The sequence below is a fragment of the Oncorhynchus keta genome, chromosome 6 (genome assembly GCF_023373465.1).
Source record: "Oncorhynchus keta strain PuntledgeMale-10-30-2019 chromosome 6, Oket_V2, whole genome shotgun sequence".
Taxonomy (NCBI): domain Eukaryota; kingdom Metazoa; phylum Chordata; class Actinopteri; order Salmoniformes; family Salmonidae; genus Oncorhynchus; species Oncorhynchus keta.
Genome location: NC_068426.1, coordinates 18,077,966 through 18,105,745, shown reverse-complemented (window position 1 = coordinate 18,105,745; position 27,780 = coordinate 18,077,966). Strand labels below are relative to the sequence as shown.

Here is a 27,780-nt window from a genome sequence, read left to right as displayed (position 1 = left end):
TTCTGCACGTAGACCCTTGCCATGGAACTAGTTGGTTGTGAAACGTGGGCGATGTGCAAGGCTCATCAGACTGAACAAGCTGTATTTGCTCACAACGTATATTGGGAGTTAAATGACTACAATATTGCCACAGCAACTAATTGAAATGTAGGCCTTTTAGAAAATGGTGCGCGTTTATGTCCGTACTCAGTGACGTCAGCTCTAACCGTCGACGATTAAATGTGCAGGTGAAAACCGGAATAAACACATGACCAAACGCGCGAGGAGGAGGAGGGTGAACGAAATTATCTGCCAATCATAATATCTGAATGGTAGGATGAGGATCCATTTACGCCTACGGATAAATAGCGTGCTATCGCACTTGACAGACCATAGCTGCATCGTCAGGAGGTAGCCTACCAAATAATAACGCGATGTCTCGGTTGTGATTTAACGTACAGTATTTCCCTCATCTATCTTCCCCGCTGGATGGTCCATGTTGGAGCCTGGAGCTACTGTAGATGAGTAGATTGCAGCAATACATTAGCAATAAAACAACATACGGTGACTTAACAGACACCCGAGAAACTACACATGAAACTGTTTTTTGCCATGTCCCGCGGTCGTGTGACAAGAACCGCAGGACAGGATCGAATCAATCCGTTGGGGCAATGCTAGGAGCTGTGTTAATAACCTGGCAAGAGGAATACTTGATACTCGAAGACGTTTGCTTTCGGAGAATCGAATTCGGACATGGGGCTTGAGTTGTCATGCGGGGCGGTCCGGACACTGGACCCCCTGATCGTGGGAGTCTCGGATAGATCCCGATGCTCACGGTCAAATCATAGCTTGTGAGGAACGAAAGAATGCCTGCGGTGACCGGAGAAGCGCCCTTACTGAACGGGGGCAGAAGAGAAGAGGTAGTAGAGCATTGGCTAGGTTGTTTGGGGTGTGGGGGTGGGGGGGTAAGTGCGCGCGTGCGTAATTGTTGTTTTGGCTGCTACTGAATGGCCTAGGCTACTATATACAGGCTAATAAGATGACAATGTTGTTAATACCCATATAGAATGTGCGCTTGCAAGGATATTATCCATATATTTAGATATGCACTACATGGTGAGCTCAAGCTAATAGGCTACTCAACCTCCGTTTTCACTCCTCTGTAACCAGTGGAGCTCACTCAGTTATCCACTCACTAACCAACATGTTGAGCACAAACATAACTCTGCATCTCTGGTGCGTCCGAGTTTGATCAGAGGAACTCTGGTCTTTACAATAGGCTACGAGAGACCAGTCACGTATTTTTTTAGTGCGTGTATACTACAAGGTTACTAGAAGTCACCCCTCACTAATGGACGGACGGACGCAACTGCATTGCAGTCGAACTGGAGGTGAACGATTTAGCTCCCCCTCATCTATTTGTCTGGGCTGAGATATGAATTCCACCTTCAATTACTGACATGATAACAACATGAATTATTAAATCATTCCTCGTGATTAGGAGACATCTCCTTTGGGGAGTACTTATTAGAATGAACTGTACAGCATCAGGCCACATTATAGTCTATGATCACTGTTCTGTCTTGAGTAGTAGCCTAAACGTTACAGAGTCCTCAGTTGCTGAGCTGTAACCTCAGCTCTTATGTTACAGAGAGATCAATAAAAAGAAGAGAGACAGATTGGGCAAGCACCAGAGAGCACTATTGAGTTTTTATGTTTTGTATTATACTGACACAACCATATCTAATAATAATATCTACTGTTAAGTGAGATAAGTTACATGTCATAATGCCCTTTTTTTCCAATGAGCATGGTTGATATGTGCACATAATGATGTCTGTGTCCTGTCAGGCAAAATCAGCACACCTCTGTGTGTGTTAATGTTTATTTCTGAGGTTGCTTTTCTACTCGGGCGGCCTCTGTGTTCCCTTGAATGTTGTGGGGTTTGAGAGAAATAAGACGGATGTGCAGGCAGAACTGTAAGCCTGCCATCTCTACTTTGTCTCTTCCTCTGCTTTGCCCTTCATCTCAAAGTGAAGGTAAGACAGTGGAAGACAGGCTCCTACACACACAAAAACAAAGAAGGGAGGGAGGTCTGTAGTATCATTGCAGTTTGGACACTGGTTGAAGAGAACCTGGTTGGGTCAACCCACATAGTTGTGTGTCTTGTCTTCTGTTGTGTTTGCAGCCATCAATGGTCAGATTTCTTCCACATACATTGAGAATAATTGTACTCTTATGTAGTAAGGACTTGCAGACGACAGGCTGACCTACTTGAATTTATACACACACAAACTCACATGTTTTTTGCCTGCCTCTAATGTGAGAGGCATTCCCGATAAAATTGTGTCTCAGACCGGTAGTTCTTAGGCTTGATAAATAATTAACACTGGTTGAGTATGACTGAAATGCTCTTTGTATACCTACTTAAACACACTATCCATCTCTCTCTGTCTGTTGTTGCATCAGAATATGTTACATTTAGTTGGATTTGTTTCTATAACAAAAATACGCTCCTTTACTCTGTCCCCCTTCTTTATTCATCTTCCCTGTACCATTATTTAATTAGGCAACTTGCTCTGATAGTTGATAGGTGAACTATTTTGTCCTTGTCCTTATGACAGTAAGAAGGAGCAAAACCAAATGTTCTACTGTGTGTGAAATGGAAGCAGTTTTTTCCATTCTCCTTTCAGCAACAGTTTTACACCCAAAGTAGTTTTACAGTGCTAATGTCAATATGGAGTGGGAAGAAAAGCGATCAAGTGGGAGGGAAAAAGCACAGTGGAAGAAACATGAGGCTCCTAGTAAACTACCCATACCTCTTTCTCTTCATCTCTTCCTCTCTAATGGCCTGTAAGTGGGGGATGAGTACAGAGTTAGCCCATCATCATTAATATAGACACACACAAATGTAATAAATTAGCAATTGAGGCACTTGGCTCTAGCTTTACGGTGAACTTAAATGGTCTCTCCCTTTTGACTCAGCGTGCTCCCTTGTCCTTGTAATGCAGGCACAATTAAACCCTGGCACCTCTGCCAACAGGAACACACCTCCTCACAGCTACCGTTTGGACAGCAGCCTGCCTTTTAGCAAAACAAACCTTCCCTGCAAGGTCACTGTCATGGCTGTGAGAGGCCCATTTGACTACATCAAAAGCGAAGCAGATTGTCAAATACTCTGATCTCAGGGCCCATATCCACAAAGCATCTCAGAATAGAAGTGCTGATCTCGTATCTGTCCATATAATCTTATTCATTATGAGACTCTTTGTGGACACGGGCCCACTTCTTATCTATCTCTTTTTTTTGTTTTCCTTTTGTTTCTTTTTCTATGCTCTGTGTGGCCAAGAATGACCCTGTCCATGTGCATCTCCCTATGGGAAGCAGGGATGGCCACAGTACCACTAACTTCCACTGGCAACAGAGAGCTGAATGCACTCTCTTTCTCTCTTGATGAGGTCTAAAAGCATCAACCTCTTCCAGTGCCCACTAAAACCAAGTGTTTAAAATGGGCTTCATGGTTTAGGTTTCACTCTGCCAGGAAATGTGTTCATGCCTCCAGAGACTGGAATGTTCCATCTCTGGCAGAGAAGGGGAGCAAGAGAGGAGACAACATTGATGTTTATTAATGTTGTTTTGACATTAAGGCCATGGTGTGATTGATGCCCAATCGTCTGTATTCTAATGGAATACACTTAATATATGTTCTGTTTTCTCTGTTTCTGTTTCTTGCAGAAAAATCCAGTTTTAACACCCTTTCCTTTCCTTGTCTTTCTGCCTCCTGTTGTATGTCCTTCAATCCTGTCCCTGTCCTTTTTATCACCCCTCATACGTTCCATTACACGTGATGTTTTATTATCGTTAAAACCCCATCCCCACTACTTAAACAACCATTTATCCAACGTCCTGTCCACCCTCACATCACTCCCTTTACCCAAATGTCAAGCTCCTGATCCCATCACTCAAACTCTGCTACCTTACTCCCATTTATAAAATGTTAGCCAAATTTCTACTTGTATTTGTGCCTGATCCTCCACCCCCCATCATCTGCTTTACCTTGTCTCTTATCCCTACCCCCCTGTAGCAGCGTCCCTGTAAACAGTCCCTTCCCGGGTCCCTATGCCGAGAGTCCCATTGGAAGTGCCTGCTCCTCACGCTGCTGATGTTCGGCTGTTTCGCCACGCTGGGATGGTGCTCTTTTTACCGCGTCACTGTCATGGCTGCCGATGAACACGGCCTCTACTACGGCGGCCGCGCCCGCCTCTACCATGACAGTCCCTGCTCCAACGGCTACGTCTACATCCCGGTGGCCTTCCTGATCATGCTGTACCTGGTCTACCTGGTGGAGTGCTGGCACTGCTTCTCTAAAACATCCTCTCTGGCCCGGGTGAGGATTAGCAAGGTGTACAACAGGGTCCAGAGGCTGCAGCAGGCCATGCCCTGTATCTGGTGGAAGGCCATCAGCTATCACTATGTGAGACGGACACGGCAGGTCACTCGATACCGCAATGGTGACGCTTACACCACCACACAGGTGTACCATGAGCGGGTCAACACACACACAGCCAGCTCTGAATTTGACTATACCCGACATGGTGTCAAGGACGTATCCAAGGAGCTTCTTGGCCTTCTGGAGCACCCGGCCGTACGCCTTCGTTTCACCAAGTGTTTCAGCTTTGCCAGTGCCCATGCCGAGGCTGCCTACCTCACCCAACGCGCACGCTTCTTCGCAGAGAACGAGGGTCTGGATGACTACATGGAGGCACGGGAGGGCATGCACCTGAAGAACGTGGACTTCCGTGAGCACATGCTAGCCTTTCCTGACCCGGCGTGGCCGCCCTGGTTCTCTCGCCGGCGCATGTATTGGCTGATCTCAGCCCTGATGTTGTCCTGGCCACTACGTGTGGTGTCAGAGTACCGTACGGCATATGTCCACTATCATGTGGAGAAGCTGTTTGGTGAGAACGAGGAAGTCAATGACAGCACTGAGATGGGCAACTACCGCTCAGGCCAGGAGAATGGGCAACGCGGTGGCCCCAGATTACGTGTCATATCGAGGGTCAACACGGTAGACATCACTGAACTGGAGTGGCACATTCGCTGCAACCAGCAGATGGTGCCCAGTTACTCCGAGGCGTTGCTGATGGATCTGAACACCAACAACACAACATCTTCACCCTCTGCGTTTACCGGGGCAACGCGTGTCCCTATGAGGCGGAACTCTAGCTACGTCCTCCAGAGCTGCCCCCGCTGTCGCAGGTCCACCAGCAGCTCCTCGCTCCCCTCGCGAGTCAGGGGGAACGTGGCGATGGGGGCGGGCTCTTTGACATATGGGACAGTGGGAAGGATGGGAGGAGGAAGGCTAGCCCTCAGCCGCAGTGGATTCTCTCTGGGCCGTTTGCACACGGTGCGGCAGGCCTGCCTGTTTCACTCCCGGAGCCTTGGTGCAGGGATGGGGAGTAGAGGGGATGAAGGTGGTGGGTTTCTGGGACTGGGCCTCCGCCGGGCTAATGAAGAGAGCAGAGGGGTACTGGAGGGAGAAGGATTTGAAGAGGATGAGAATAGTCTGCAGCTAGAGGAGGATAGAGAGCAGGAACTAGAGAGAGTGAGGGCTGAGATCATGCAGGGAGTGGCCTGTGTGACAGAGAGGCCACCAGCTTATCAGGAAGCTCTCCACTTGCCTGTGTTGATCGTCCATGGTGAGGAGAGCTGCCATGGAGGGGAGGACCTTGACACAGGATAGTCACTATGATTGGCTCGGGTGATGGAGAGTAGATAAGCGAATCTGCTCAGGATGAGGATGATGCAAGAAATGAATGAGAGGAGGGCAGAGGAGAGGAAAATAGGGAAGGAAGAAAAAGAAGTGGTAATATGGAAAGGATTGGAAAGAAGAGAGGGGTAAGGAAGGACTAAGAAAACAAATGGAAAACCCCTAGTTTCCAGACCTGCGACAAATGACTACTGCAAAATGTGTAGGGAAACCAAACTATTGTGTCACGGTAGATTAAATTACAACTATGTAGTTGTTCTTGCTTGAGAGTGTGTAATATGTGTATCCCATTGTCCACAATGAACAACAATCGCTTTGTATCATTGTTCATCAATGTATGAAATGTATGTTCATGAATGTATGGATGTATCAATGAGCTGCTGAGTTAGCGCTTAACATCAGGAGTAGTAGTAGTCCACCAAGCTATTAGATTAATTCAAGGGGCACTGTATATTGTGTAAACTTACATAACTCCCGGGTGGAGGTGGAGCACAACTCTCATGCCAATGAAATCAAAAAAATATTACCATTACACAGAGACGATAGTAATCCGATTTTGTATTACTTTTAGATGTAAACAAATAATACATTTGATCAAGGCACTGAGGTGATGCGGCATATGTCATCTACTCATCTTCCTCTTGAGATAATGCAGATCCAAGCGGCCAACAATATTGTCTATGACATCACAGATATAGTGAAAAATGTTTTAAGAGGTAAGTGCACATATGGGTATGTTTGAGCAGGGATGCAGTAGTTGCTAAAAATCTATCTACTTTATGAGAAACTTCATGATTTTATAAAAATGTCCTTGTAGCTCAGCTTTGTGACTCCGTCAGCCAAAAACATGCATTTGCCCCCCTCACAGACAACAGGAATGTGGAGAAAGACACTCACTTTTTAAACCTAACATGGATATGGGGAACAGGAGATGGAATATGATAAGATAGAGTTATGGAGAGAGCAATTGTCCCATTTTATGTTGGTAAGATTAACCCCTTTATTTATCCAAAATGCCTCTTAGCAATTTGGCCTTAACCACAATTCTAAAGGGGTTCTCCCCATGTCTCAGTTCTGCCCACTGTTGTAGTTCTACATCATGGTCAAGTATGGATATGATGCAGTTGAGGACATATCCCCCCCCACTCAACTGATGCCATTAGGATGTGATCGATGCTCGGAAGCCTTGGGATCAAAGCCAAAAAGGGTCTTGTAATTAGGAATTAGAGCAAAATTCATAACACAATATTTATTTCAAGACATGTATTATCTGTCTTTATGTAGATAATCAAACAACATGCAGACAGCACATAGTTGACATAACACACAGCATATTTAGCTCAAACACAACTTCACAGAATTACAGAAAGACATGCCCATACAACGACTGACAGCCAGGCGAAATAGCATGTCAGGACTTACACTTCTTTACATCAGCATATTCACATGTCATAGTAGGTGCACATTATTAAGCACAAATAGACCATCTTAATAACAGTAAAACGATCCATGGATGTGATTGTGGACCTACTTTTCAAATAATGGCCATGTTAACATTCATAGGTACTGTATGAAGGTATTGACATGGTTACTTGTCCCACCAACACTTTAAAACCACTCCCTATCTTGAAAAGACTCCTGTGTGTTCCCATTCTGTTGTGTCTCATGTGTTACCAATACACATTCAAATTGTTGAGTGTCAAGTACAGTAACTGTTTGAAATTGCATTAGGCCTATAACTGTTAGGTCACGTTGTTGTTACCAGTGATCTTGTAACTCCATATTGTAACCAGATTCATAAAATCATTTTGTAAAGAATTAGAAGTGTTGGTTTTGGTTCTCAGTACATCCATGCATGTGTGTCTGCATGCAAGCAAAGTCTCACTCTCTCTCCCTCCTACCCGTAGCTGGTTTTAAAGGGCTAAGCACCCGTCACATTTCATATGACAAATGAGAGTCTGCACATCAACTCATTGGGAATTTACCAGTAAGTAGACGTAAAACAACAACATTTGAGTGAAGAGGAGAAACTGCTGCAGCACGTTCCATTTGCAGTTGTGAAACGTTTCTCACTGTGGTAAGTGGCCCTTCCAAGAAATGTCTGTAGACATACACTATTAGGAGTTTGTATAAATCAGAGCAAAATGTTTAAACACTTACAGCAAAATGTTGGTAACCACAATGTAATTATAATCTAATAACTGCAGGTAGTTACACTGAAATATTATGTTATATTGTCACATACAATGTGTTATGTACAAATTACTTGTTGGCTTCCCTTATGGAGACATAGATGTAAAACAATATATGTTATTTTGTGGTTCAGAAAGTGCCTGAATGGTGAAAATGTGTTGCCTGTTGTTGATAGCACTGTAGGTGAGAGATGCGCTCCATGGTAAGCCACTTGCAGTTGTCTCAGGGGCCGATGAGTCAGACTGATGCTGCCACCATGAACATTTCAGTCTTTATTAACATTTACAGGAGGGTGGCTAATATCTTATCAAGGGGTTTTAAGATAGTGTTGATTCACTAGGGTACACCTCAGTGCAAATCCATGTCAGATGTTTTATGCTCTGCTTGGTGTTAATTCCAGACTAATATGCATTTTATGCCCCATTTGTCCTGTAATATTTCACTTTTCCCCAGTCCATAAAATGTCTCAGGAGCAGGTGGATTCTGTTGTGAGGAACATGGAGATCCTGTTGGTGGAGGCAGCACAGCTTAGGACCCCATGCAAGGCACAGAGCACCGAGCTGGCCCTGGTGAGGTCACCTCAGCTGAGGGAGGAGGGCCAGGGCCTGCAGATAGAAGCAGCACAGCTAGACATATCCAACATACGCAGGCAGCTGGAGCAGCTCCTGGACACCAAGGCCCCATTGAAACAAAAGAAAGACAAGCTCGCAAACTCAGCAAGCAATTTGTAAAGATGGAGAGAAAGAGAGTGCTTGAAGAAAAGGGCAGAGAGGAGAGGGATAGATGATGGTGAGAGGAGGCAACGAATTCTGAAGTGGTTGGGATTGAAGACTGTAGTTAATGCCATTTATAAAGGTTGTGATGGATTGATTTTTTTTCTCATAAAACGTAAAATTGTAACTCATTCAATACTAGAAAATAACTAGTAATGATTTGTACTTAATAATAATCAAATAAAGATTAAGACAATTTTTACAAATGTGTATATATATATATATATATATGAATATACACTTCACAGGAAATGTTTTGTCTTTCACAGAACAATACATATAATTTGAACAGATCATCCTATATATCAGGAAGGGACTGAATTGTGTATCTAATTGATTTAAGTATACAAAAATGGAAGAGGTTACTTCCAAAGTTAATTGTATTTCCCACTATTCCATAGTGAAAACATGTTGTTTAGGTTGCCCCATTGATGACCGAAACATCCTGTTTTACAAGCCCCTGTTATTTGATCTTGGGCCAATAGTAGGTTCTTGCATGCAGGGAACTAGATCCAAAGACACATAATGGCACCCATCGGGCTATAGGTTAGGTCAGTGGGGTCAGACAGGTCGGTGGAAGAAGGGTTCTGTTTCAGACGTGCTCCATTCTGACCCTGACGTTTCTGGACAAACACCACCGCTATGATCAGCACCCAGAAGAAGAAGTTCACCCACACAGACTTCTGGGAAAGACAAAGAAATAGAGGACAGATGAAGAATACAATATGGCTTTAAATAAAAATGTCAATACAAAGGCTATAAAAAAGTATCTGTGGTCTAATAAGGCAACAGCGTTTTGATGTGTCATCATGATATGGGTAGTGTCAGGGCAGACCTCTGCATTATACACGCCTGTGTAGAACTGATTCCCATCGTAGGGACTGACTCAGGTTTTATTGTCTGCTTCATCACAACTGAAATTAAAGAAGTCCTCCAGATATAAAAGAACAGCATAAAATATTTCACATTTCATATACAGTATGAGAGACAAGATTAGAGGCGGTCCCTGACACTGCCAGTAAGAACAATATCTTCACACACCCGCCCAGAGTAACATTCAGCCACAGTCTTTCCCTGGGGGTGCAGAATGGGAGCTAGGTAAAGAAATAGTCCAAATCAAACCAACAACAAACAAATAATTTCTGTTGATGCCACACTATGTGGGCATGGAAATCAATATTATTGACACATCTGATGGGCCATACAGTTGAACCTCTCACCTCTTGACCTTCTCTTCCACACAGCTGGTGTAGAACCAGTAGATGGCCACAGATACAGAGATGGCTTACACAAAGTAGCGGAGGGAGGGATGGCTGGGGCTCTCCCGAACCAGGCTAAATGTGTTGTACTCAACAGTCCCATAAAGAATGCACTGGCCTGTAAAGTGGCCCTGAATGACATACACATTTTACAGATGCATTCAGTAAAACTATATAGTTTATTCAACAGTATGCAATTGAAATAATTGTATGCATGTTCCACAACCTAAAGCTACATAGTCTGTCACACACGGGCCTCACTGTCTCCTGGCCTGGATAGGGAGTCTAATTCAACTTAAATTAAATGCTTTAGAAATTCCATTCATGTGCGCAAATTAACAGTTCTATTCTTTTAGGACGTTAGATGATTGATTATCTTATGGTGCCACTGGGCTGTGTGACAACAGGAAGATCTATGAATGTAGAACACATTTTTCTCAACACATTTAATTTCAAACAGGCATTGTCATCTGTATGGAAATGGTAGCCTAATCTATTGCACTGTCAATGGTGCATTTAGGTGTCAACTAAGACATCAAAAGAATGTATTCCCTGAATTAAAAAGTCACATGATGATCTCTACTGATTTAATTGATATTCTCATTATTTGCTCCTATGGTTAGTCCCCATGTTTTGAGAAAAAAAGCAGGAAAATACAACATAATACTGTGGGAGAGAAGTTATTGAAAATCTGATAAAATCTTACTAAACTATTGGATGTAGCACCCAAAAGTTAAACCCATTGTTAAGAGGGCGATAAATATTCAGTAGTCTCAATACCCAGCAGCTGTCCACTAGTAGCCTTGTGTCCAATTGAGAGTGAAAGTAGTGTAACAGGCTATAGTTGCGGGCGGAAGTTTACATACACCGTAGCCAAATATATTTAAACTCAGTTTTGGATAAATAATTGTATTTATTTCATCACATTCCCAGTGGGTCAGAAGCTTACATACACTCAATTAGTATTTGGTTGCCTTTAAATTGTTTAACTTGTGTCAAACGTTTCAGGTAGCCTTCCACAATAAGTTGGGTGAATTTTGGCCCATTCCTCCTGACAGAGCTGGGGTAACTGAGTCAGGTTTGTAGGCTTCCCTGCTCGCACACGCTTTTTCAGTTCTGCCCACAAATGTTCTATAGGATTGAGGTCAGGGCTTTGTGCTAGCCACTCCAATACCTTGACGTTGTTGTCCTTAAGCAATTTTGCCACAACTTTGAAAGTATGCTTGGGGTCATTGTCCCTTTGGAAGACCCATTTGCGACCGGCCGAGCTTTAACTTCCTGACTGATATCTTGAGATGTTGCTTCAAAATATACACATAATTTTCCTTCCTCATCAGCCATCTATTTTGTAAAGTGCACCAGTCCCTCCTGCAGCAAAGCACCCCCACAACATGCTGCCACCCCCGTGCTTCACGGTTGGGATGGTGTTCTTTTGGCTTGCAAGCCTTATCCCTCCAACATAATGATGGTCAAACAGTTCTATTTTTGTTTCCTCAGACCAGAGGACATTTCTCCAAAAAGTATGATCTTTGTCCCCATGTGCAGTTGCAAAACGTAGTCTTGCTTTTTTATGGTGGTTTTGGAGCAGTGGCTTCTTCCTTGCTGAGCGGCCTTTCAGGTTATGTCGATATAGGACTTGTTTTATTGTGGATATATATACTTTTGTACCTGTTGCCTCCAGCATCTTCACAAGGTCCTTTGCTGTTCTGGGATTGATTTGCACTTTTCACACCAAAGTGTGTTCATCTCTAGAAGACAGAACGTGTCTCCTTCCTGAGCGGTATGATTGCTGCATTGGGTACTATTGTTTGTACAGATGAACATGGAACCTTCAGGCGTTTGGAAATTGCTCCCAAGGATGAACCAGACTTGTGGAGGTCTACAAATATTTTTCTGAGGTCTTGGCTGATTTTCCCATGATGTCAAGCAAAGAGGCACTGACTTTGAAGGTAGGCTTTGAAATACATCCACAGGTACACCTCCAATTGACTCAAATTATGTCAATTAGCCTATCAGGAGCTTCTAAAGCCATGACATAATATTCTGGAATTTTCCAAGCTATTTTTAGGCACAGTCAACTTAGTGTATGTAAACTTCTGACCCACTGGAATTGTGATACAGTGAATTAAATATGAAATAGTCTGTCTGTAAACAATTGTTGGAAAAGTTACTTGTGTCATTCACAAAGTAGATGTCCTAACCGACTTGCCAAAACTATAGTTTGTTAACAAGAAATTTGTGGAGTGGTTGAAAAAACAGTTTTAATGACTCCAACCAAAGTGTACGTAAACTTCTGACTTCAACTGTATGAATGTGGAAATGTTTCCAATATTTTATATTGCTCAGTTATAATGGGATAAAAAAAAATAATGCTATCAAGGTGGTTCATAAGTGTTCTCAAGTTTAAAATGTCCCATATGCAGTTGAAAGATCAGACTTTTCAATCATGAATGCGTTCATACCTGGGTGATTGTCAGTGAGTCAGCAAACGTTATTCCACAGATGAAACAGTCTGTGTAAAGTACGAGCTACAAAACGAGCTGCCTTGGCAACGCCATCACGAACCTCTGCAAACCCATCTTATGATACCTATCAAGGATACCCTAGCACCCGGACAATGCACTCCATTCCAAGCTTGTTTAACTTTCACAATGGAATGCCAACTTTTTTTGCAAAAATGTATCCATTAACACATTTTTTAAAATTGTAAACCTCAATTGAATATATGACCAAGGAATGCAATGCATTTACTATAATTGGATGATTGTAAGATTGGAATGGAATACTTAAATTGGGCCTCTATGTGAGACAAAATAAATGGCCACGTAAGGGCGCTGTGTAACATGTAACCATATAACCAGAGCCCTGAATTGGCCTGTTAACCCATCCACACAAACCAGTAGGTCTGTGCACTACTCCATTACACTGATGATGGCACAGGCAACCTTATTTGAATCACTTGATTTATATCACATGATTGAGATTATGACAGTGGGTGGAAAAAGTACCCTATTGTCATACTTGAGTAAAAGTAAACATGCCTTAATAGAAAATGACTCAATTAGAAGGAAAAGTCACCCAGTAAAATACTACTACTATTTTAATTATAACTACTAAAAGTAAAAGTATAAATCCTTTCAAATTCCTTATATTAAGCAAACCAGACTGCACAATGTTCTTGTTTTTTGGTGTTGCCTGGGGCACACCAACACTCAGACATCATTTACAAACTTAGAATTTTAGTTTAGTGACTCCACCAGATCAGAGGCCGTAGGGATGACCGGGGATGTTCCCTTGCTTGATAAGTGTGTGAATTGGACCATTTTCCTGTCCTGCTAAGCATTCAACATATAAGGAGTACTTTTGGGTGTCAGGGAAATGTTTTAAAGAAAAATTACATTATTTTATTTTGAAATGTAATGAAGTAAAAGTAAAAAGTTGTCAAAAATATAAATAGCAAAGTAAAGTACAGATACTTGAAAGTATTTTTACTAAAGTACTTTACATCACTGGGTTTTTATTATTCCTAGACCCAGCTCTCCAACATGTACATAAACAAATCTAATCTTCTCAGTAATCAGCATAGTTTCCCTTTAACCCTAATCCAGTTTAGAATTCCATGCACAGAAATGCAAAGCCAACTTTTTGGATCTTGTATTGTTCTCCTCTGAGACTGAAAACTGTGTGTGTGCAGACTCTTAATTTTATCTCCACTCTTACTGACAGTTGTGGCTGCTTCACGTGATATATTGTTGTCTCTACATTCTTGCCCTTTGTGCTGTTGTCTGTGCCCAATAATGTTTGTACCATGTTGTGTTGCTACCATGTTGTTGTCTTATTGTGTTTATACCATGCTGTGTTGCTGTGTTGCTATGTTGTTGTCTTAGGTCTCTCTTTATGTTGTGTTTTGGTGTCTCGTCGTGATGTGTGTTTTGTCCTATAATCTTATTTTATTTTTCATCCCCGTAGGAGGCCTTTCGGTAGGCCGTCATTGTAAATAAGAATTTGTTCTTAACCGACTTGCCTAGTTAAATAAAAGTTAAATAAAAATAAATGTCAGTAGTGGTCTTACTCTGGCGATTTGTGATTAAAGTAGTGTAAAGAAGAAGTGTTCCTAAGTGATAATAGAACATTTAACAGCAGATGTTTTTTTTTATGCTGATTTGCTAAACGGAGTTACTGTTTAACTATTGTTTTAAGCTATCCATTTTAATCCCAATAATGTTTTCTTCAAATAAAATTTTATAAATACACCTTGACTTGACATACAAATGTTCTGGTTTACACAATGTAGCCTGAACCTGAGACCTGGAGGTGGATGTCTCAGGAATGTAATATCCCCTGTGCAGCACGATGATGAAAGGAACAAATAACAGGAGGTCAATAGTTATGAAATGGGCAGATGGGAAATGTCTGGCTTAAAGCCAGATAAATTTGTGTCTGACTGTAATATCAAACCAATAATTCACCAGGTTGAGCAATCTGCTTGAATCAGATAAGTAAATGTTTTCTGGAATGTTTGATTCAGTGGGGTTTTGCTGTTTGTGAATTTGTGCATTCTGTAACCTTTCGCAGTCCTGTCAAGCTGGATAAGTGCAGGTTAAGCTGACTGAAAAAAAGATTTTAGCTTAACAGAGAACCATCATACTTAATCCAAAGCCTTTAACACTGCTCTTGATTTGATCACAGTGTACTTCCATTAAATGCAATTACTGATCTGACCAATCATCATAGTCATTTGATGAAGGACTTTGATCATAGGATCAAAACATTGATCATACTTCCATTGTTCTCTAGTGTGTTCATTAATTGCAACTCTTGCGTAGAAGATTGTAGGCCTTTTCAGGAAAACATGTTGATCTTCCATTCTACAACGTGTTTTTCAGGGAGGGCCTAAGGACACAATGTGCTCAGCTCCGCTGTGTTTACATGATACCGGACACACCTCAGCCTCTGAGCTCCAGAGGGAGGGACATGGGCTTATAGAGGGACTGTATTTTGTTTAGTGTTTTCCTGTATTGTATGTATGTAATGTTATTTTACTGCTGCTCTTTAATTATTTGTTTATGTTATTTCTTATTTTTTTTTACTTCTCTATTTTTTACTTAACACATATTTTTCTTACAACTGCATTGTTGGTTAAGGGCTTGTAAGTAAGCATTTCACTGTAAGGTCTACTACATCTGTTGTATTCGGCGCATGTGACAAATACAATTATATTTTATTTGAACTAGGCCTATAATCTAAAGAATGTGGCCTGGCAGACATTTTAGATGCATTACAGCAAGTATGGTTACCTGGCTCCTGTGTGGAGCAGAGGTCTAAAGACCCTGGTTTGATCCCAGGCTGTATCACAACCGGCCGGGATCGGGAGTCCCAAAGGGCGGCGCACTATTTGCTATACTCTACCATACTGCAAATGGAAATAGGTGAAAAGCTCCATACAACCTCTGCCTACAACAGTTTCACTGCATTATCAAAGGATATATTCTGCTGAATAGTGATGTCTGTAATCTTGGGAGATAACAAGACATTACTCTTATCACTGCAGAGTCTGTGAGGGGATTACAAAATGAGAATGTGTCTTGTAGATTGGACAGAACTGTGTCAACATAGAACAATATGCAGAAACTTGATCATTAACGATATAATTTCCATACATTGGTCCATAATTAATTCAAGTGGTGTTTTCTTCATCTCTTCTTTGTCTTAAAAATAGATGTTGTAATCAAGATTGTTTTTAAATTATTCTAGTCATTGCATTGATTGGTGGATGCAAATTAATACGAAGAAATATTCCCTGAATTATCTTGAGAATAACACAAACATGACCAAGGAGTCTGGAGTCCAAAAACACAAAGAGGGGTTATGAACACATAACACCTAGGATAGGGTAAGTAAGGGTAAGTAATCCTTCTCACAGAGTTAGATGCAAGTGGCTGTTCCACTGGTTGTCATAGGTGTTTGCATCAATTTGTAAGTCGCTTGGATAAGAGCGTCTGCTAAATGACTTAAATGTAATGAAATGTAAATGTAATGAACACAGGAGATTGTTGCAGCAGTTTAGGAAATACATTTTCTAGGTCAAAGGTTGTGGGCTATTTAATCAGATATTTTAGACTTTTGGAATAATATATCCAATTGGCAATATCTACTTTGGAACACAATCTTATCTTTTCTAGAAACTATAATTGGATGGATGGAAATCATAACTAGACAATATCACAGAAATAGAATGAGTTTTATTATAGAGGAGATCACACTGCCTATAATATTTTTCCCTATTTGTAAGTCCTGTCCTCTGTTTTTCTAGACTAAGGCACAGATATATCTATTTCCCGTTAGTTGTTTGTGACATTTCTTGCCAACTCATTAAAACATGAGAGGGATGCATGTCTGGCAGATGGCGGACCCTTAAGGTGGACTTTCTTTATCAAACGCAAACATTTGAATTCCCAAACCATGAAATGCAAGTCGACTTTCATTTAGAGCACACTTGCAAAGTTAACGAAGTTGTGTTAACGTGATCAAACTCATCATAATTGATCAATCTGCAAATTGCGATGTTGGCCCTTCCTTAAAATTGGGCGGTTGGGAGGCTACTGACGCCTACAGTGCTATATAAAGAGCGCATTACTGCGGGCCGTGGATAAACCATTTTTCTCAGCATTAAGGTTAACCTGAAGGCGAATTGAAAACTATTTACGCCACCAGTTATCTTCACCAGGTAAGAATGGATTGCTTATTACGTTCATGCAGGTGAATATCTCAAATTGCGGGTGTTTTCATTAGCCATATCCTACACAGATACTACTGTACTATATGTAATCATTGGATTGTTCAGTGACTGAACTTCAGTCCCTATTTCAACCGTTTGTACCCCACTAAAATCACTGAAAGTGTCGTTACATTTAACTAATCTGGTGACAATTTAGAAAATAGTTTATGGTATATTATTACCTTTTCTGTTTTCAGTTTGTGGTGTGCCTTAGCCCTTCTTAGTCTGGTGCCTTCACTAGAATAAAACTGGACCAATCCTGTTAAGCCATAGGCTACAATGTATACAATGTTGTCTACTGTAAAAATCAAACCAACGAACCATTAAATGAAGACGTTACTTACATTCGTTATCTAATGAAATTGTTTAGGTAGGTGGCAATTGCTTTAACATTTAATTAACCCTCATATGCTCAATCTAAGCGATGTGAATGTAACCCCTTTCGCATGGCTCAGAGTCCAGATATATTAGCCCATTTCTGTCATATATAACATCGTAATTTACATATTTGCCCGCATGGTCCTTGTTTAAAATTGAAGGGTGATGCAATTCTTTGTCAAATTGCAATTGTATTAGACCATCGTTTGCGCATGTGCGTGACAGCTGTGTTCGAGCGCGTCAAACACATGATGATTCATGAGTAAATTATGACTGACTGACAAACAAAATATTGTAGTTATTTAGGATGAGAGGTGATTTGTAGAGCAGTCAGTCTCAATTTACATTTAAAGTCGTTGGCAGTGTCGAGCGCGGCCACAGACACTACTTACTCAGCAACACTCATCTATCTTTTTATAAAGAAAATCTCAATTGAACCAACGTCACAATGAGTAAGGACACCGAGGTCGACATGAAGGATGTGGAGCTCAATGATATGGACCAGGAGAAGCAGCCGATGACGGGCGGGGCAGCGAACGGGGATGCTGGTTCTCCCACTTGCACGGAGAAGAACGGCAGCGTTAACTTGAAAATCCCCGAGGAGACCGAGACTAAATTTACCGGTTTATCCAAAGAGGAACTCCTCAGAGTCGCTGGAACACCAGGGTAAGAACTACTAAGATGTATGCAATAGACCAGCTTATTAAAAAATATGTAATGGTTGTTCGCAATGTAAACATTTATTGTATAATATTGCATTACTAAATAATCTTGGTCCCTTCATCACCTAAAGGTGGGTCCGGACAAGATGGGCCCTTCTGATTCTGTTCTGGCTGGGTTGGCTGGGGATGCTGGCTGGAGCTGTGGCCATCATTGTTCAAGCACCTCGCTGCAAAGACATTCCTGCCATGAACTGGTGGAATTATGGACCTCTGTACCAAATTGGAAATGTGCAAGCTTTCAGCGAGTCCCAGAATCTAAAGGGTAAGAGCCCCTGAAAGGGTTAGTGATGAAACCCCGTATGTTTCACCATGTGAAACTCGCTAGTAGGTCACAGACAGTTCATATAATGTCGTTTGACTACATTGAACCACATAGTTACCCCACCCAATTGCAACTTGTAGCCTAAGGCTGGGTTTCCAAAGGCAGCCCAAGTCTACCATTTTGCCCAATTATTGGCGACAGATCAGAATTGGGCTTCCTGTGTAAACTGCTTGCGAGTCAAGTTCTGGGGACACTGAAATTGGGTTTCGGGTGGTAGTGTGTTGAAGGTTCAGACCAGTGTTTATTTCTTCGAGCAATGTGACGAGACATGAGATTTTAAAAGTCTGCTTTAGCTTCCAAGTGTGTGCCCATAGTATTCTCAGAATTGGGGTCACATTTATTTAGTCCTTGACTCCGCTCCAGGGGATTTGGGGGGGGGGGGCTCTTTAAGCGTCCTACTGAACCAGCAGAATCCTGCCTCCTACACCATAAGCTGACTGGTTTGGCATGTTTCTTGTTTGGGGGGTATTAAGGTGTCTGCATGCTTCGGTTCGGCTGGCCGAAGTCTAACGAGTGTGCTCGCCTACTACTATCGAGCACACTCGTAGTAGGTGAGTGTTCTCGCTTTAAAAACGAGAAGTTCCAATCGTTCTATTTGAGATGCCGTTGCCAGTATACAGTTCCTCAACATAGTCAGAATTAATCTAAGGTATCTCAAGAAATCTGTCATTAATTTTGACATTTTTGCAGAGGAGAGCTTAGTTGTGCAATTTAACATATAATCAAGATTGGTGCAGTATTTCTCAATGGAGAAAATGTACATTAAAACCAGTTCTCTCATTGGACTATAGACTTTATTGACGAATCCCTACAGTTGCCCAATCATGGGTGTAGACTTGGGCTCCCAAACTTAGGCTGGCCTTGAGGAAAAAGTGTGGCCGAACAGCCGAAAAAACCCTTAATGACGTCCAAATCGTCATAATATGTACACACACTTCCAAACTGTTTTGGCTTGGAAGCATGCAGACCCCTTTAGTCATATTCCAAGAACTGGACTACATGATGGCTGCCTGAAACAACTTGTTTTTGTTTGTGGGAGCGCAGCTACAACGCCAGTGGGTGGTTACACACTGAGAATGAACAGATTGTATAACAAAGGATTTCAAGGATAAACGTTTATTTTTTTTATCCAGATGTTGTACATTCAATAAAGAAAGATGTATGGCCACTTTCAGTAAGCAGTTTTCTACTGTGTAACAGGTGTGGAGGACAAGATTGACCGTCTGAGCCAGCTGAAGGTTAAAGGTCTGGTCATTGGGCCCATCCATGTTGCCCCCTTAGACAACCTTGTGAGCCTGAACTTTGAGGAGATCTCCTCTGAGGTTGGCAATCTGGAACAGTTCAAAGGCCTCATTACAGCTGCACACAAGAAGAGTGAGTGTAGCTCCTTTTTTATTTTGTCTCTTCATTTGATGTCCTATCAATTGTAGTCTCTTGAAACTACTCATTGGTTTGGCAGTGGTCTGTGGTTCAGGTGGATTAACTCTCTCCCCTCTGACAGGCATCAATGTGATCCTGGATCTGACTCCCTACTATCTGGGAAGTGGACCATGGTTCACTAATGTTAGTGTCACAAATGTTGCTGAGCGACTCAAGGTAATAATTTGTAGTGTCTCTTCTCAGTGAATTCATTAAATCTACTCAGTCAGTCCCAATTGAATGTGAGTTCATCAATCTAATGTGTGAACGGTCTTTCCTCCCCAGTCTGCCCTGGTGTTCTGGCTGAACCAAGGTGTGGATGGGATCCAGCTGTCTGGTGTAGAGCGTGTGTCCAGTGTAGTTCCTTCTCTTTGGGCTGACATTCGAGCCATTGTCCAGAATGGGACTGAGGGAAAGAGAAGGTGAGCACATGTCCACAATTATGTACATCACTCCCTTAGAACTCAACTGGGCATCTCAGTAAATTGATATGCTTTGGAGCCACCTCGTGGTTAAATGATGGTATTGTTAAGTCACATTTTCATCCTCTACAAAATGGCTATTGGCTAACTTGTGGTGTAAGCTGCACTGACTGCTACTTAAAGAGCTGATACTGTATCTTGCTTCTATTACAATGGGTACATTAGACTTGTGTGTGTGTGTATATATAACATTAATTCCTTTCCTAATGTGGTCTTTTTGCTCAGGATTCTGATTGGAGTGACTGAGAAGACCTCTGCTGTTGGAGTCTCTGAACTGCTTAACTCCACTGGGGTGGACCTACTCCTATCCGGGGCCCTCAGGTCTAAGAGCATGACCGCTATGGATCGTGCGCAGACTGTCCAGCAGCTGCTCTCTTCTCACAACCAGACCCAGCTGGCCTGGAACATTGGGGACAGGAATGAGGGTCACCTGGCCACACTGGTGGGCCCAGACATGGTGAACTTCAACCAGATGCTCCTGCTCACACTGCCTGGAACCCCAGTGTTCAACTATGGGGATGAGATTGCCCTGGCTGATGCGGTGAGCAGGGGTTTTCCATAACTAATGTATCATAAAACAAATGGCAGCTTTAGCCTTGGAGAGATTCACACTTTAAAAAATAAATAAAAGCTTGTCTATATTAGTATGGGTACCAAATGTATTGATTGTCTTTCTATAACAGGATACAAAGTCCCCTAAGATGCTGTGGGATCCACTCGAAGATGAGACAAATGGAACTGCTAAGGTAAATAGGATGCTAATGACAATATTAATTAAACTGTTAGAAAGGCAAAGCAATTCAAATATTTTATTCCTGCCACCCTCAGGAGGAGAAAGAACAGAGGCTCTCCTGCCGTTCCTTCTTCAGGACTCTGAGTGAACTGCGTGGAAAAGAGCGTTCCCTGCAGCATGGGGACTACATTCCCCTCTTCAATTCAACCTCTATCCTTGCTTACCTCCGCCAGTGGGACCAGAGTGGGCGCTATGTCGCTGCCTTCAACTGGGGCAGCGACGCAGTGACCCTTCAGCTGTCCCACCCTGACCTGCCTGCTCAGGCTGTGGTCCAGGTGAGCACAGATCAGGTCAACCTGGCCCCCGACAGTACTGTTGCACTCTCTGCGTTGGAGCTAGGCCCAGGCCAGGCTGTCCTGCTACAGTTTCCCTACATAGCCTAGAAAGAAGAGAGATCCCAGCACCATCTGTGTGGGCACTGATAAAGTAGTCGTCACTTATTTTTTTTGTATTTACATTTTCTAGGGAATTCTGTTACTTTAATGGGGTATAAAGTCTGAGTCATTCAAATGGCCATAGCATTTTAGCATGCACTCAACAATATATTTTACTTGAACTCCTAGAACATAAACTGCTGTGAATTAGTCCTGTATTCTGGAATACTGTGTTGGTCAGACTTACAAACACCTGTACACATCGCAAGCACCAGTCAACACTTCTGCAACTATCGGTCTTTCTTGCTGTTACTGAAAATACATTCCAGACCATGAAATGCAATGTTTGAATTTATCATTTTAAAAATGTATTTTATTGGCTTTTTTTTAAGTTGTCTTTTCAGGCCATAGTTGGCCTCTTACTGAAATGTTATAAATGTTTCTTACATGTTTCAAGAATGATCAATTATCTGATGTTGATTGCTTTGTCAGCAGAAGGTGTAAAACACATGAAAGGTGGAGGGGCTTAAACTCTTTCCTCCTACTAAATTAAATTTGCATGATATAAAATGAGGGGGAAATAAACAACTGAATACAACCTTTACTAGTCTGTTTTTATTTAGGCTAGTGTGTGCTTCCAATGGTGTGGGGAAATCTAAACCTGAGGTTAAACATTAAAGCTAGCCCTCTGCACTTGAACATCTCTTATTGGTATCAGGTGGCCCTTAAAGGCCTACATTTAAACTTGGTACATGCAGGGAGCTCTGTCTCACCTGACAATTTTGACACGACTTAAACATTTATCTACCAACGCTGCTTTAGACACAGTGACTGCTCCTGTTTGCACCCACAGAAGTTGGTCAAGAGCTAGTGATTGAGTACGGAACTAATATATAAGCTTTTGAGTGTTAATCTATAATAAAAATGCATACTTGTTGATTAGCTGGGACTGGGGGGGTGGAATCAATTATGTACACGCCATTGGCCTAGTTTCTATTAGAAAGGGGGGGAAAGATTATCCATTGTGCACTCTTCATGAAATGGTTCTAAATTTAGCTGCTTGACATTGTTCAAGGTCCCAAAACCCTACACTCTATACTACTAGTGTGGTTTGTGTATAAACTACTAAACCTCTTTCACACACTTAGACATGGCAAACTACCCCTTACTTGGGTTTTAATGGTGCACACTGTTAGAATACTGAAAAGCATATGCTTTTGAATGGATGTCTGATCTAATCACTACACCAATCTCATAATGGTTGTAGTTGTCATGTAAGGATGAGTAATGGGGGGGGGGTGGGGGTTTAGGGGAGAATGCATCAGTCTGATGCTTGAGGGGTATGAAAATGGAGCCTCGTTATTAACACCAGATCTGCTGAACAAAAATTTCAGCAGAGAGATGAGAACTTTATGCTGAAGGCAACAATGGAATCTTAAAATTATTTTTGTTATGAAGGCTTTTTCTTCCTGTCTGATTTTCTATGTCAGGTAGTCCTGAGGGTGCTAGCATTCAACCTTGATGTAGTGCTCTCCTTGATGTTCTTGTCTGTTTTCTATTATGTCATGATTTGTGTGGACTCTAGGAAGATTAGCTGCTTCTTCTCACAACAGCTAATGGGGATTCTAAAATACCAATACCTTCCAGGAATTGCAATGGGGTGTATTGCTCTTATCTTTCTCAAACTTTTTCTTAATTGGGGTCACATTGACTCTAAAATAATCTGTTCTGTGTTGAGTTGGACTTCTAAATGTACCATCTCAAATTGTTATCAAGAGCATTTTCATTGTTCTCTCGTCTGGACATGCATAGTTTAGGGCCTACATGTATTCTATCCCTAAACAGGGCCCTTCTACTATAGCAAAAATGTCATCTGACTCTAAAGGGCTTCTTTGATAAAATCCCGAACTATCCCTTTAAGATTGGAACAGCCTTTACACTCTCTGGGGAAGACTTCTGGTCATCACTAGTTACCACCGCCACAAAGTCATAAACCCCGCCCATTTCTACAATTTATCGTAATGTGGTTTTAAACCTTAACCACACTGCTAATCTTAAATTAAAACCAAAACGCAAGTTTTTGTATTCATTCATTTTTATGCTGTGGTAACTTGTGGAAACTCTCCCTGACGCATTGCAGGTGGCTGAAAACCAATCTAGTCCGGTTTACTGGGTCAGCTGATGTGCACCGTTGATCTCTCTCTATAACGTCCTGGGCTAGTTCATACAAACAAAGACAGAATTTACATTTCCTAGAAATAGAGAATGAGCATTATGTAGTTGGTTTTCAAATACAAAAGTTTTCAACGATTGGATACTTTGAAACGCGACTTTTAAGTGAAGGATAAAATTGAGAATAGTCCACGTTGCAGATAAATCTAAATTGTGCCGCTCGATCTTTAAAATAAATAAATATACTATATTATGTATATTTTTTATATATATAAAAAATATATACGTATATTCGGTGCGCGGACACCATAGTTGCTAGGGAGTGCAGTGTCCTGTTTAAAATCTAAACCAAAGCGGATTGATACACAATTTGAAGCGGCAAAGAGCGCGTAGGACTGTAGTACACTTGATTATCATATTTATCAAGTCGTTGTTAGGTACAGTAGGTAGTAAGATCAAATCAACATCAAAATGGTAAGTTCCCTTTCTGTACACAAAAAAAATACACATTTTGGATGAATATAATTGGCGTTGAGCCAGGTATAGTACTAGAGCTAACTGGCTAGCAAGCTACACTACATGGCTAGATAATGTGTTGGCTTGGTTGCTTTCTAACTGTGCGATTGATTAGCTAAGCACAGCAGACTAGGTTACTCACAACATTATGATGATGGCTAACGAGATACAGTAACGTTAATTACATGTGTTATGAATGTGGTAGCTAGTTATTTCTGCGTCAAATTCAGTCGTTAACAAGGCTGTTAGTTGTGTCCTACACAGACAGCCAGTTCCGCTACGACGAGGAAACGAACTACTATAACGTTAGCTAAAGTTAGTATGGCTGTTTGTCAAAACTATCCACCTTGGCTTGGTGTCGCTGTCGTCTTTGTTCCACATTAACATTCGGTAGTTTTCAAGGCTAGTTAATTTACCTATACAGTCGCTAGTTAACTAGTTTTGTATAGTTAACTATTTTGCCTAGCCAGGTAGCTAACGTTAACTAGCTGGAACTGAGAGCTGGTCATGACGAGAAATAATTTGAAGTAAGCTAGATAAACGTCCAATGTGACTTTTCGTAACAAACTAGGATCATTTATGCAGGATGTTCGGTAAATTAAAGTAACATGTTAGGATAATTAGGTTAGGGTTAGCTAAATTAGCTATATATATATTTTTTTTTACGTTAATTTTATTAAAGCTGGATTGCTTCTAGACATGAACGTAACATCTGGAATTTGTCGGTTAGCATAATGTCTATTTAACAGTTGGGTTCCTCAAAGTGTTGTAAACAAACGTTAGCTTCTTCAATGTCTTCCGAACTTGGTGAAGCAACGTTACTATATATTGTTCTGGCTAATTTCAGTTCCAGTGGGATATCCCCTGATCCAATGTGTTGCTTTCTAGGCCACTGTGCGGCAGCCTGATCAAACATTTGGGCAAATATGGTGCAAGACGGACTCATTTTTAGACAGAACATCACTTGCTAGCACGCTAGCTAGCTAATAATGCGATGTTGCAACTGAAGATGGACGTATAGACGACTGAAGTGCAAAAAAGGGGAATCCAAAATCAAAAGGTGTCATTAATGATATTGTTTATTGCTTTCAGGCAGATCAACTGACAGAGGAACAAATTGCTGGTAAAGTGGCTGTATTTGCTCAAACATTACCAAGGAGTTCAGCATTATGGATGTGGAGAGTGACCGTATACATTTTTTCATTCAGAGTTCAAAGAAGCCTTCTCGCTGTTCGATAAAGATGGAGATGGCACCATCACCACCAAAGAGCTGGGCACAGTGATGCGCTCGCTGGGACAGAACCCCACAGAGGCCGAGCTGCAGGACATGATAAATGAGGTGGATGCTGATGGTGAGAGACTTAAAAATGCTCTCCAACTCTCCCCATCAGATTAGGGTGTTGATAATGTCCTGATGCAGTATCTGATTGGGATGAAAGACTTATTACATTGTAAAAATAAAAAAAACACTTGTTCCTGTGACAGCATTTTTCTGTCATCCACAGGAAATGGAACCATTGACTTCCCTGAGTTCCTGACCATGATGGCTAGGAAGATGAAGGACACTGACAGTGAGGAGGAAATCAGAGAAGCTTTCAGAGTCTTTGACAAGGTCAGCTAAACTGAGGAATGGAAGACTTTTCGATTATCTTAACGTGGCAAGTCATAGTAGTGCAAATACTAACCAATGGGTTTCATCACTCCTAATAGCTCTGTCTCAAACCTCTCCAGAGTTTCAAAATTCAGAATTATTTGACAGCTAATATTCAGAAATTGCTCAGTAATAAGATCTGCATGTTAGTTAACACTAAATTCAAACCCCAAAAATTAATTGATTTCTTGTTGCAGGACGGTAACGGCTATATCAGTGCTGCAGAGCTGCGTCACGTTATGACAAACCTTGGTGAGAAACTGACAGACGAGGAGGTGGATGAGATGATCCGGGAGGCTGATATCGATGGAGATGGACAGGTCAACTACGAAGGTCAGTTTTCCCGTCTTCTCTCTATCTAGTTTTACATTTACGTAAACATGAACAACATTGTATATTAGTCAGACAATTTAATTGTCCATTCACAAGCCAAGAAAGTACAAAACGAATGCTGTCACCCAATTTAATCCATTCACAACATGCATTCCAGCTTGCTTTGTTTTGTCGTCATAGCAATATATAAAGCAGGTTGTTTTAGGTATTAGTGCTGCAGTTAGACAATGTTGTTGTCATTCCTCCGTTTGGGCAAGATGAAGTGGCTGAGTCAATTGTTACTGTAAAAAGGAACATTTTATTTTTGACTACCACATCCCCTTTGATCATATCAGTGTTGGTAATCCTTCTGTTAGACAGGCGTTGCTCTGCTACTTATATGTCCTAGTGTCCATTTTGTGTCTGTTAAAACCATCTGTTTAATGGTTTTAAAAGGCAACAATTGACAAATGTCACTGCAAATTATATTGCAATAATTAAATGTTTGGAAAATGGCTCCATATTATGACGTGTGTGCACAGATGGAGCAAACTGTTGGGCCATGCTCATGAAAAGGTAAAACATTGAAGAATGTAATGAATGGCACGAAGCTGCAGAAATACATTTGATCTTCACATCAAGATATCGAAGTGTACACAGCCTTGCTCTCAACCACCACTTGAGGCATGGATAACAGAATACAGCTCTGATGAAAAATTAAACATGGCATTATACCACAATTATTTGTGATACTAATGAACAGCCCCTTCAAAAACTTGCACATCAATTTGCAGTCTAGATTCCGTTAACTCGTGGTTGTGGAGATGGCTCCCAAATATTTGTAATAAAATAAGCTTTAAATCGCTGTCTCGAATATGGTCAGGCTCAATTCCTGTTGGGTATTGCATTTCTTCCGTGCTTGATATTTTGGAGGCACATTAGGCCACATATTTGGGTTCAGCTGTTCTTTGGGTTCCTCTTGTGCCGTGTGTCGATCACTTGTCAGCTAAGACACAAGTGGTATCTTATAGAATGTGAAGAATGGAGAACCATTTGCCAATGCAATGTATGTATGTATGCCTGCCTGCCTCCAAATGTTGGTTCCAATCTTGTCTTTCAGAATTTGTGCAGATGATGACGGCAAAATAATACCGTAAACCCAAAAGAACCCTTCACCACCAGACCAAACAGTGGACAACACACTCACTGTCAACACTCGAGTGTCCTCTTATTTATTTTTGCTTTGCATTTGGTTGCTTTCCCCCTTTGTCCATTTCGCTTGATTCAGGCTCATCTGCAAAATCTGTTTTCTTTCATTGTTCCTCTCTTATGCTCTTTTCTTTGACATTTTCTGTTTTCTCTCAAGTAAAATATTTACATAAACATATACTAAAATTGTCGAAAACAAACATGAACAATTTCAAGCTAAAATATATACAGGAAGAGAAATGCATGCTGTGTTACTTTGGGAATATTTTTGTGCTACACTGCTTGCATTGTTTTTTGTTTATTACATGGTCTATTCTCATGCCATTTACGGTTGTAGATATTTGCTAACTTTTAGAAATGCAAAAGATTAACATGATGGGAGGTGACAGGATTTTAACAATGAAATAGACTAATGTACTTCCATGTGTGTATGCGCATGTTTTGGTAAACATTTTTGATATGTACGTTTGGGTATAGCAGACATGGTTGTCCAAGGACTCCCCTGTGCTGTATGCATATCTCCATTATGTCCTGACATTAAACATTTTGAAAATGTTCTTCTGCTAGAGCAGGGGTGTGTTCATTATGCTGATTCTGTTGCAAAATGTTTTTGATTAAACTGCGAACAGAACATCTTGTGTTTTGGTTAATTGGTTTCCCTAATGAAAGCCCCTGGTC

General features: G+C 41.4%; 3 protein-coding genes across 5 annotated transcripts; all 3 read left to right on the top strand.

Annotated features, from left to right (window-relative positions):
• The first annotated feature begins 241 nt into the window (after window positions 1-241).
• LOC118385132 (transmembrane protein 151B) lies at window positions 242-6,892 on the top strand. The gene is made up of 2 exons (XM_035772019.2): window positions 242-899; window positions 4,064-6,892. Exons 1-2 carry the CDS (start codon window positions 846-848, stop codon window positions 5,720-5,722), a joined length of 1,713 nt encoding a protein of 570 aa, XP_035627912.1. The 5' UTR covers window positions 242-845; the 3' UTR covers window positions 5,723-6,892.
• A 9,655-nt stretch (window positions 6,893-16,547) lies between these two features.
• LOC118385133 (4F2 cell-surface antigen heavy chain-like) lies at window positions 16,548-21,840 on the top strand. Its single transcript, XM_035772020.1, has 9 exons — window positions 16,548-16,701; window positions 17,553-17,796; window positions 17,924-18,114; window positions 19,375-19,548; window positions 19,676-19,770; window positions 19,879-20,015; window positions 20,301-20,616; window positions 20,759-20,821; window positions 20,904-21,840. The coding sequence occupies exons 2-9, from the start codon at window positions 17,579-17,581 to the stop codon at window positions 21,249-21,251; spliced, it is 1,542 nt and encodes a 513-aa protein (XP_035627913.1). The 5' UTR covers window positions 16,548-16,701; window positions 17,553-17,578; the 3' UTR covers window positions 21,252-21,840.
• A 1,633-nt stretch (window positions 21,841-23,473) lies between these two features.
• Window positions 23,474-27,733, top strand: LOC118385131 (calmodulin-1). Of its 3 annotated transcripts, none has more exons than XM_035772016.2 (6): window positions 23,474-23,888; window positions 25,023-25,053; window positions 25,139-25,282; window positions 25,436-25,542; window positions 25,779-25,914; window positions 27,014-27,733. In XM_035772016.2, exons 1-6 carry the CDS (start codon window positions 23,886-23,888, stop codon window positions 27,040-27,042), a joined length of 450 nt encoding a protein of 149 aa, XP_035627909.1. In that variant the 5' UTR covers window positions 23,474-23,885; the 3' UTR covers window positions 27,043-27,733. The 3 variants fall into 3 exon arrangements, with proteins under 3 accessions (XP_035627909.1, XP_035627910.1, XP_035627911.1); XM_035772017.2 differs by lacking the exon at window positions 23,474-23,888 and adding an exon at window positions 24,112-24,245; XM_035772018.2 differs by lacking the exon at window positions 23,474-23,888 and adding an exon at window positions 24,339-24,457.
• The last annotated feature ends 47 nt before the right edge of the window (window positions 27,734-27,780 follow it).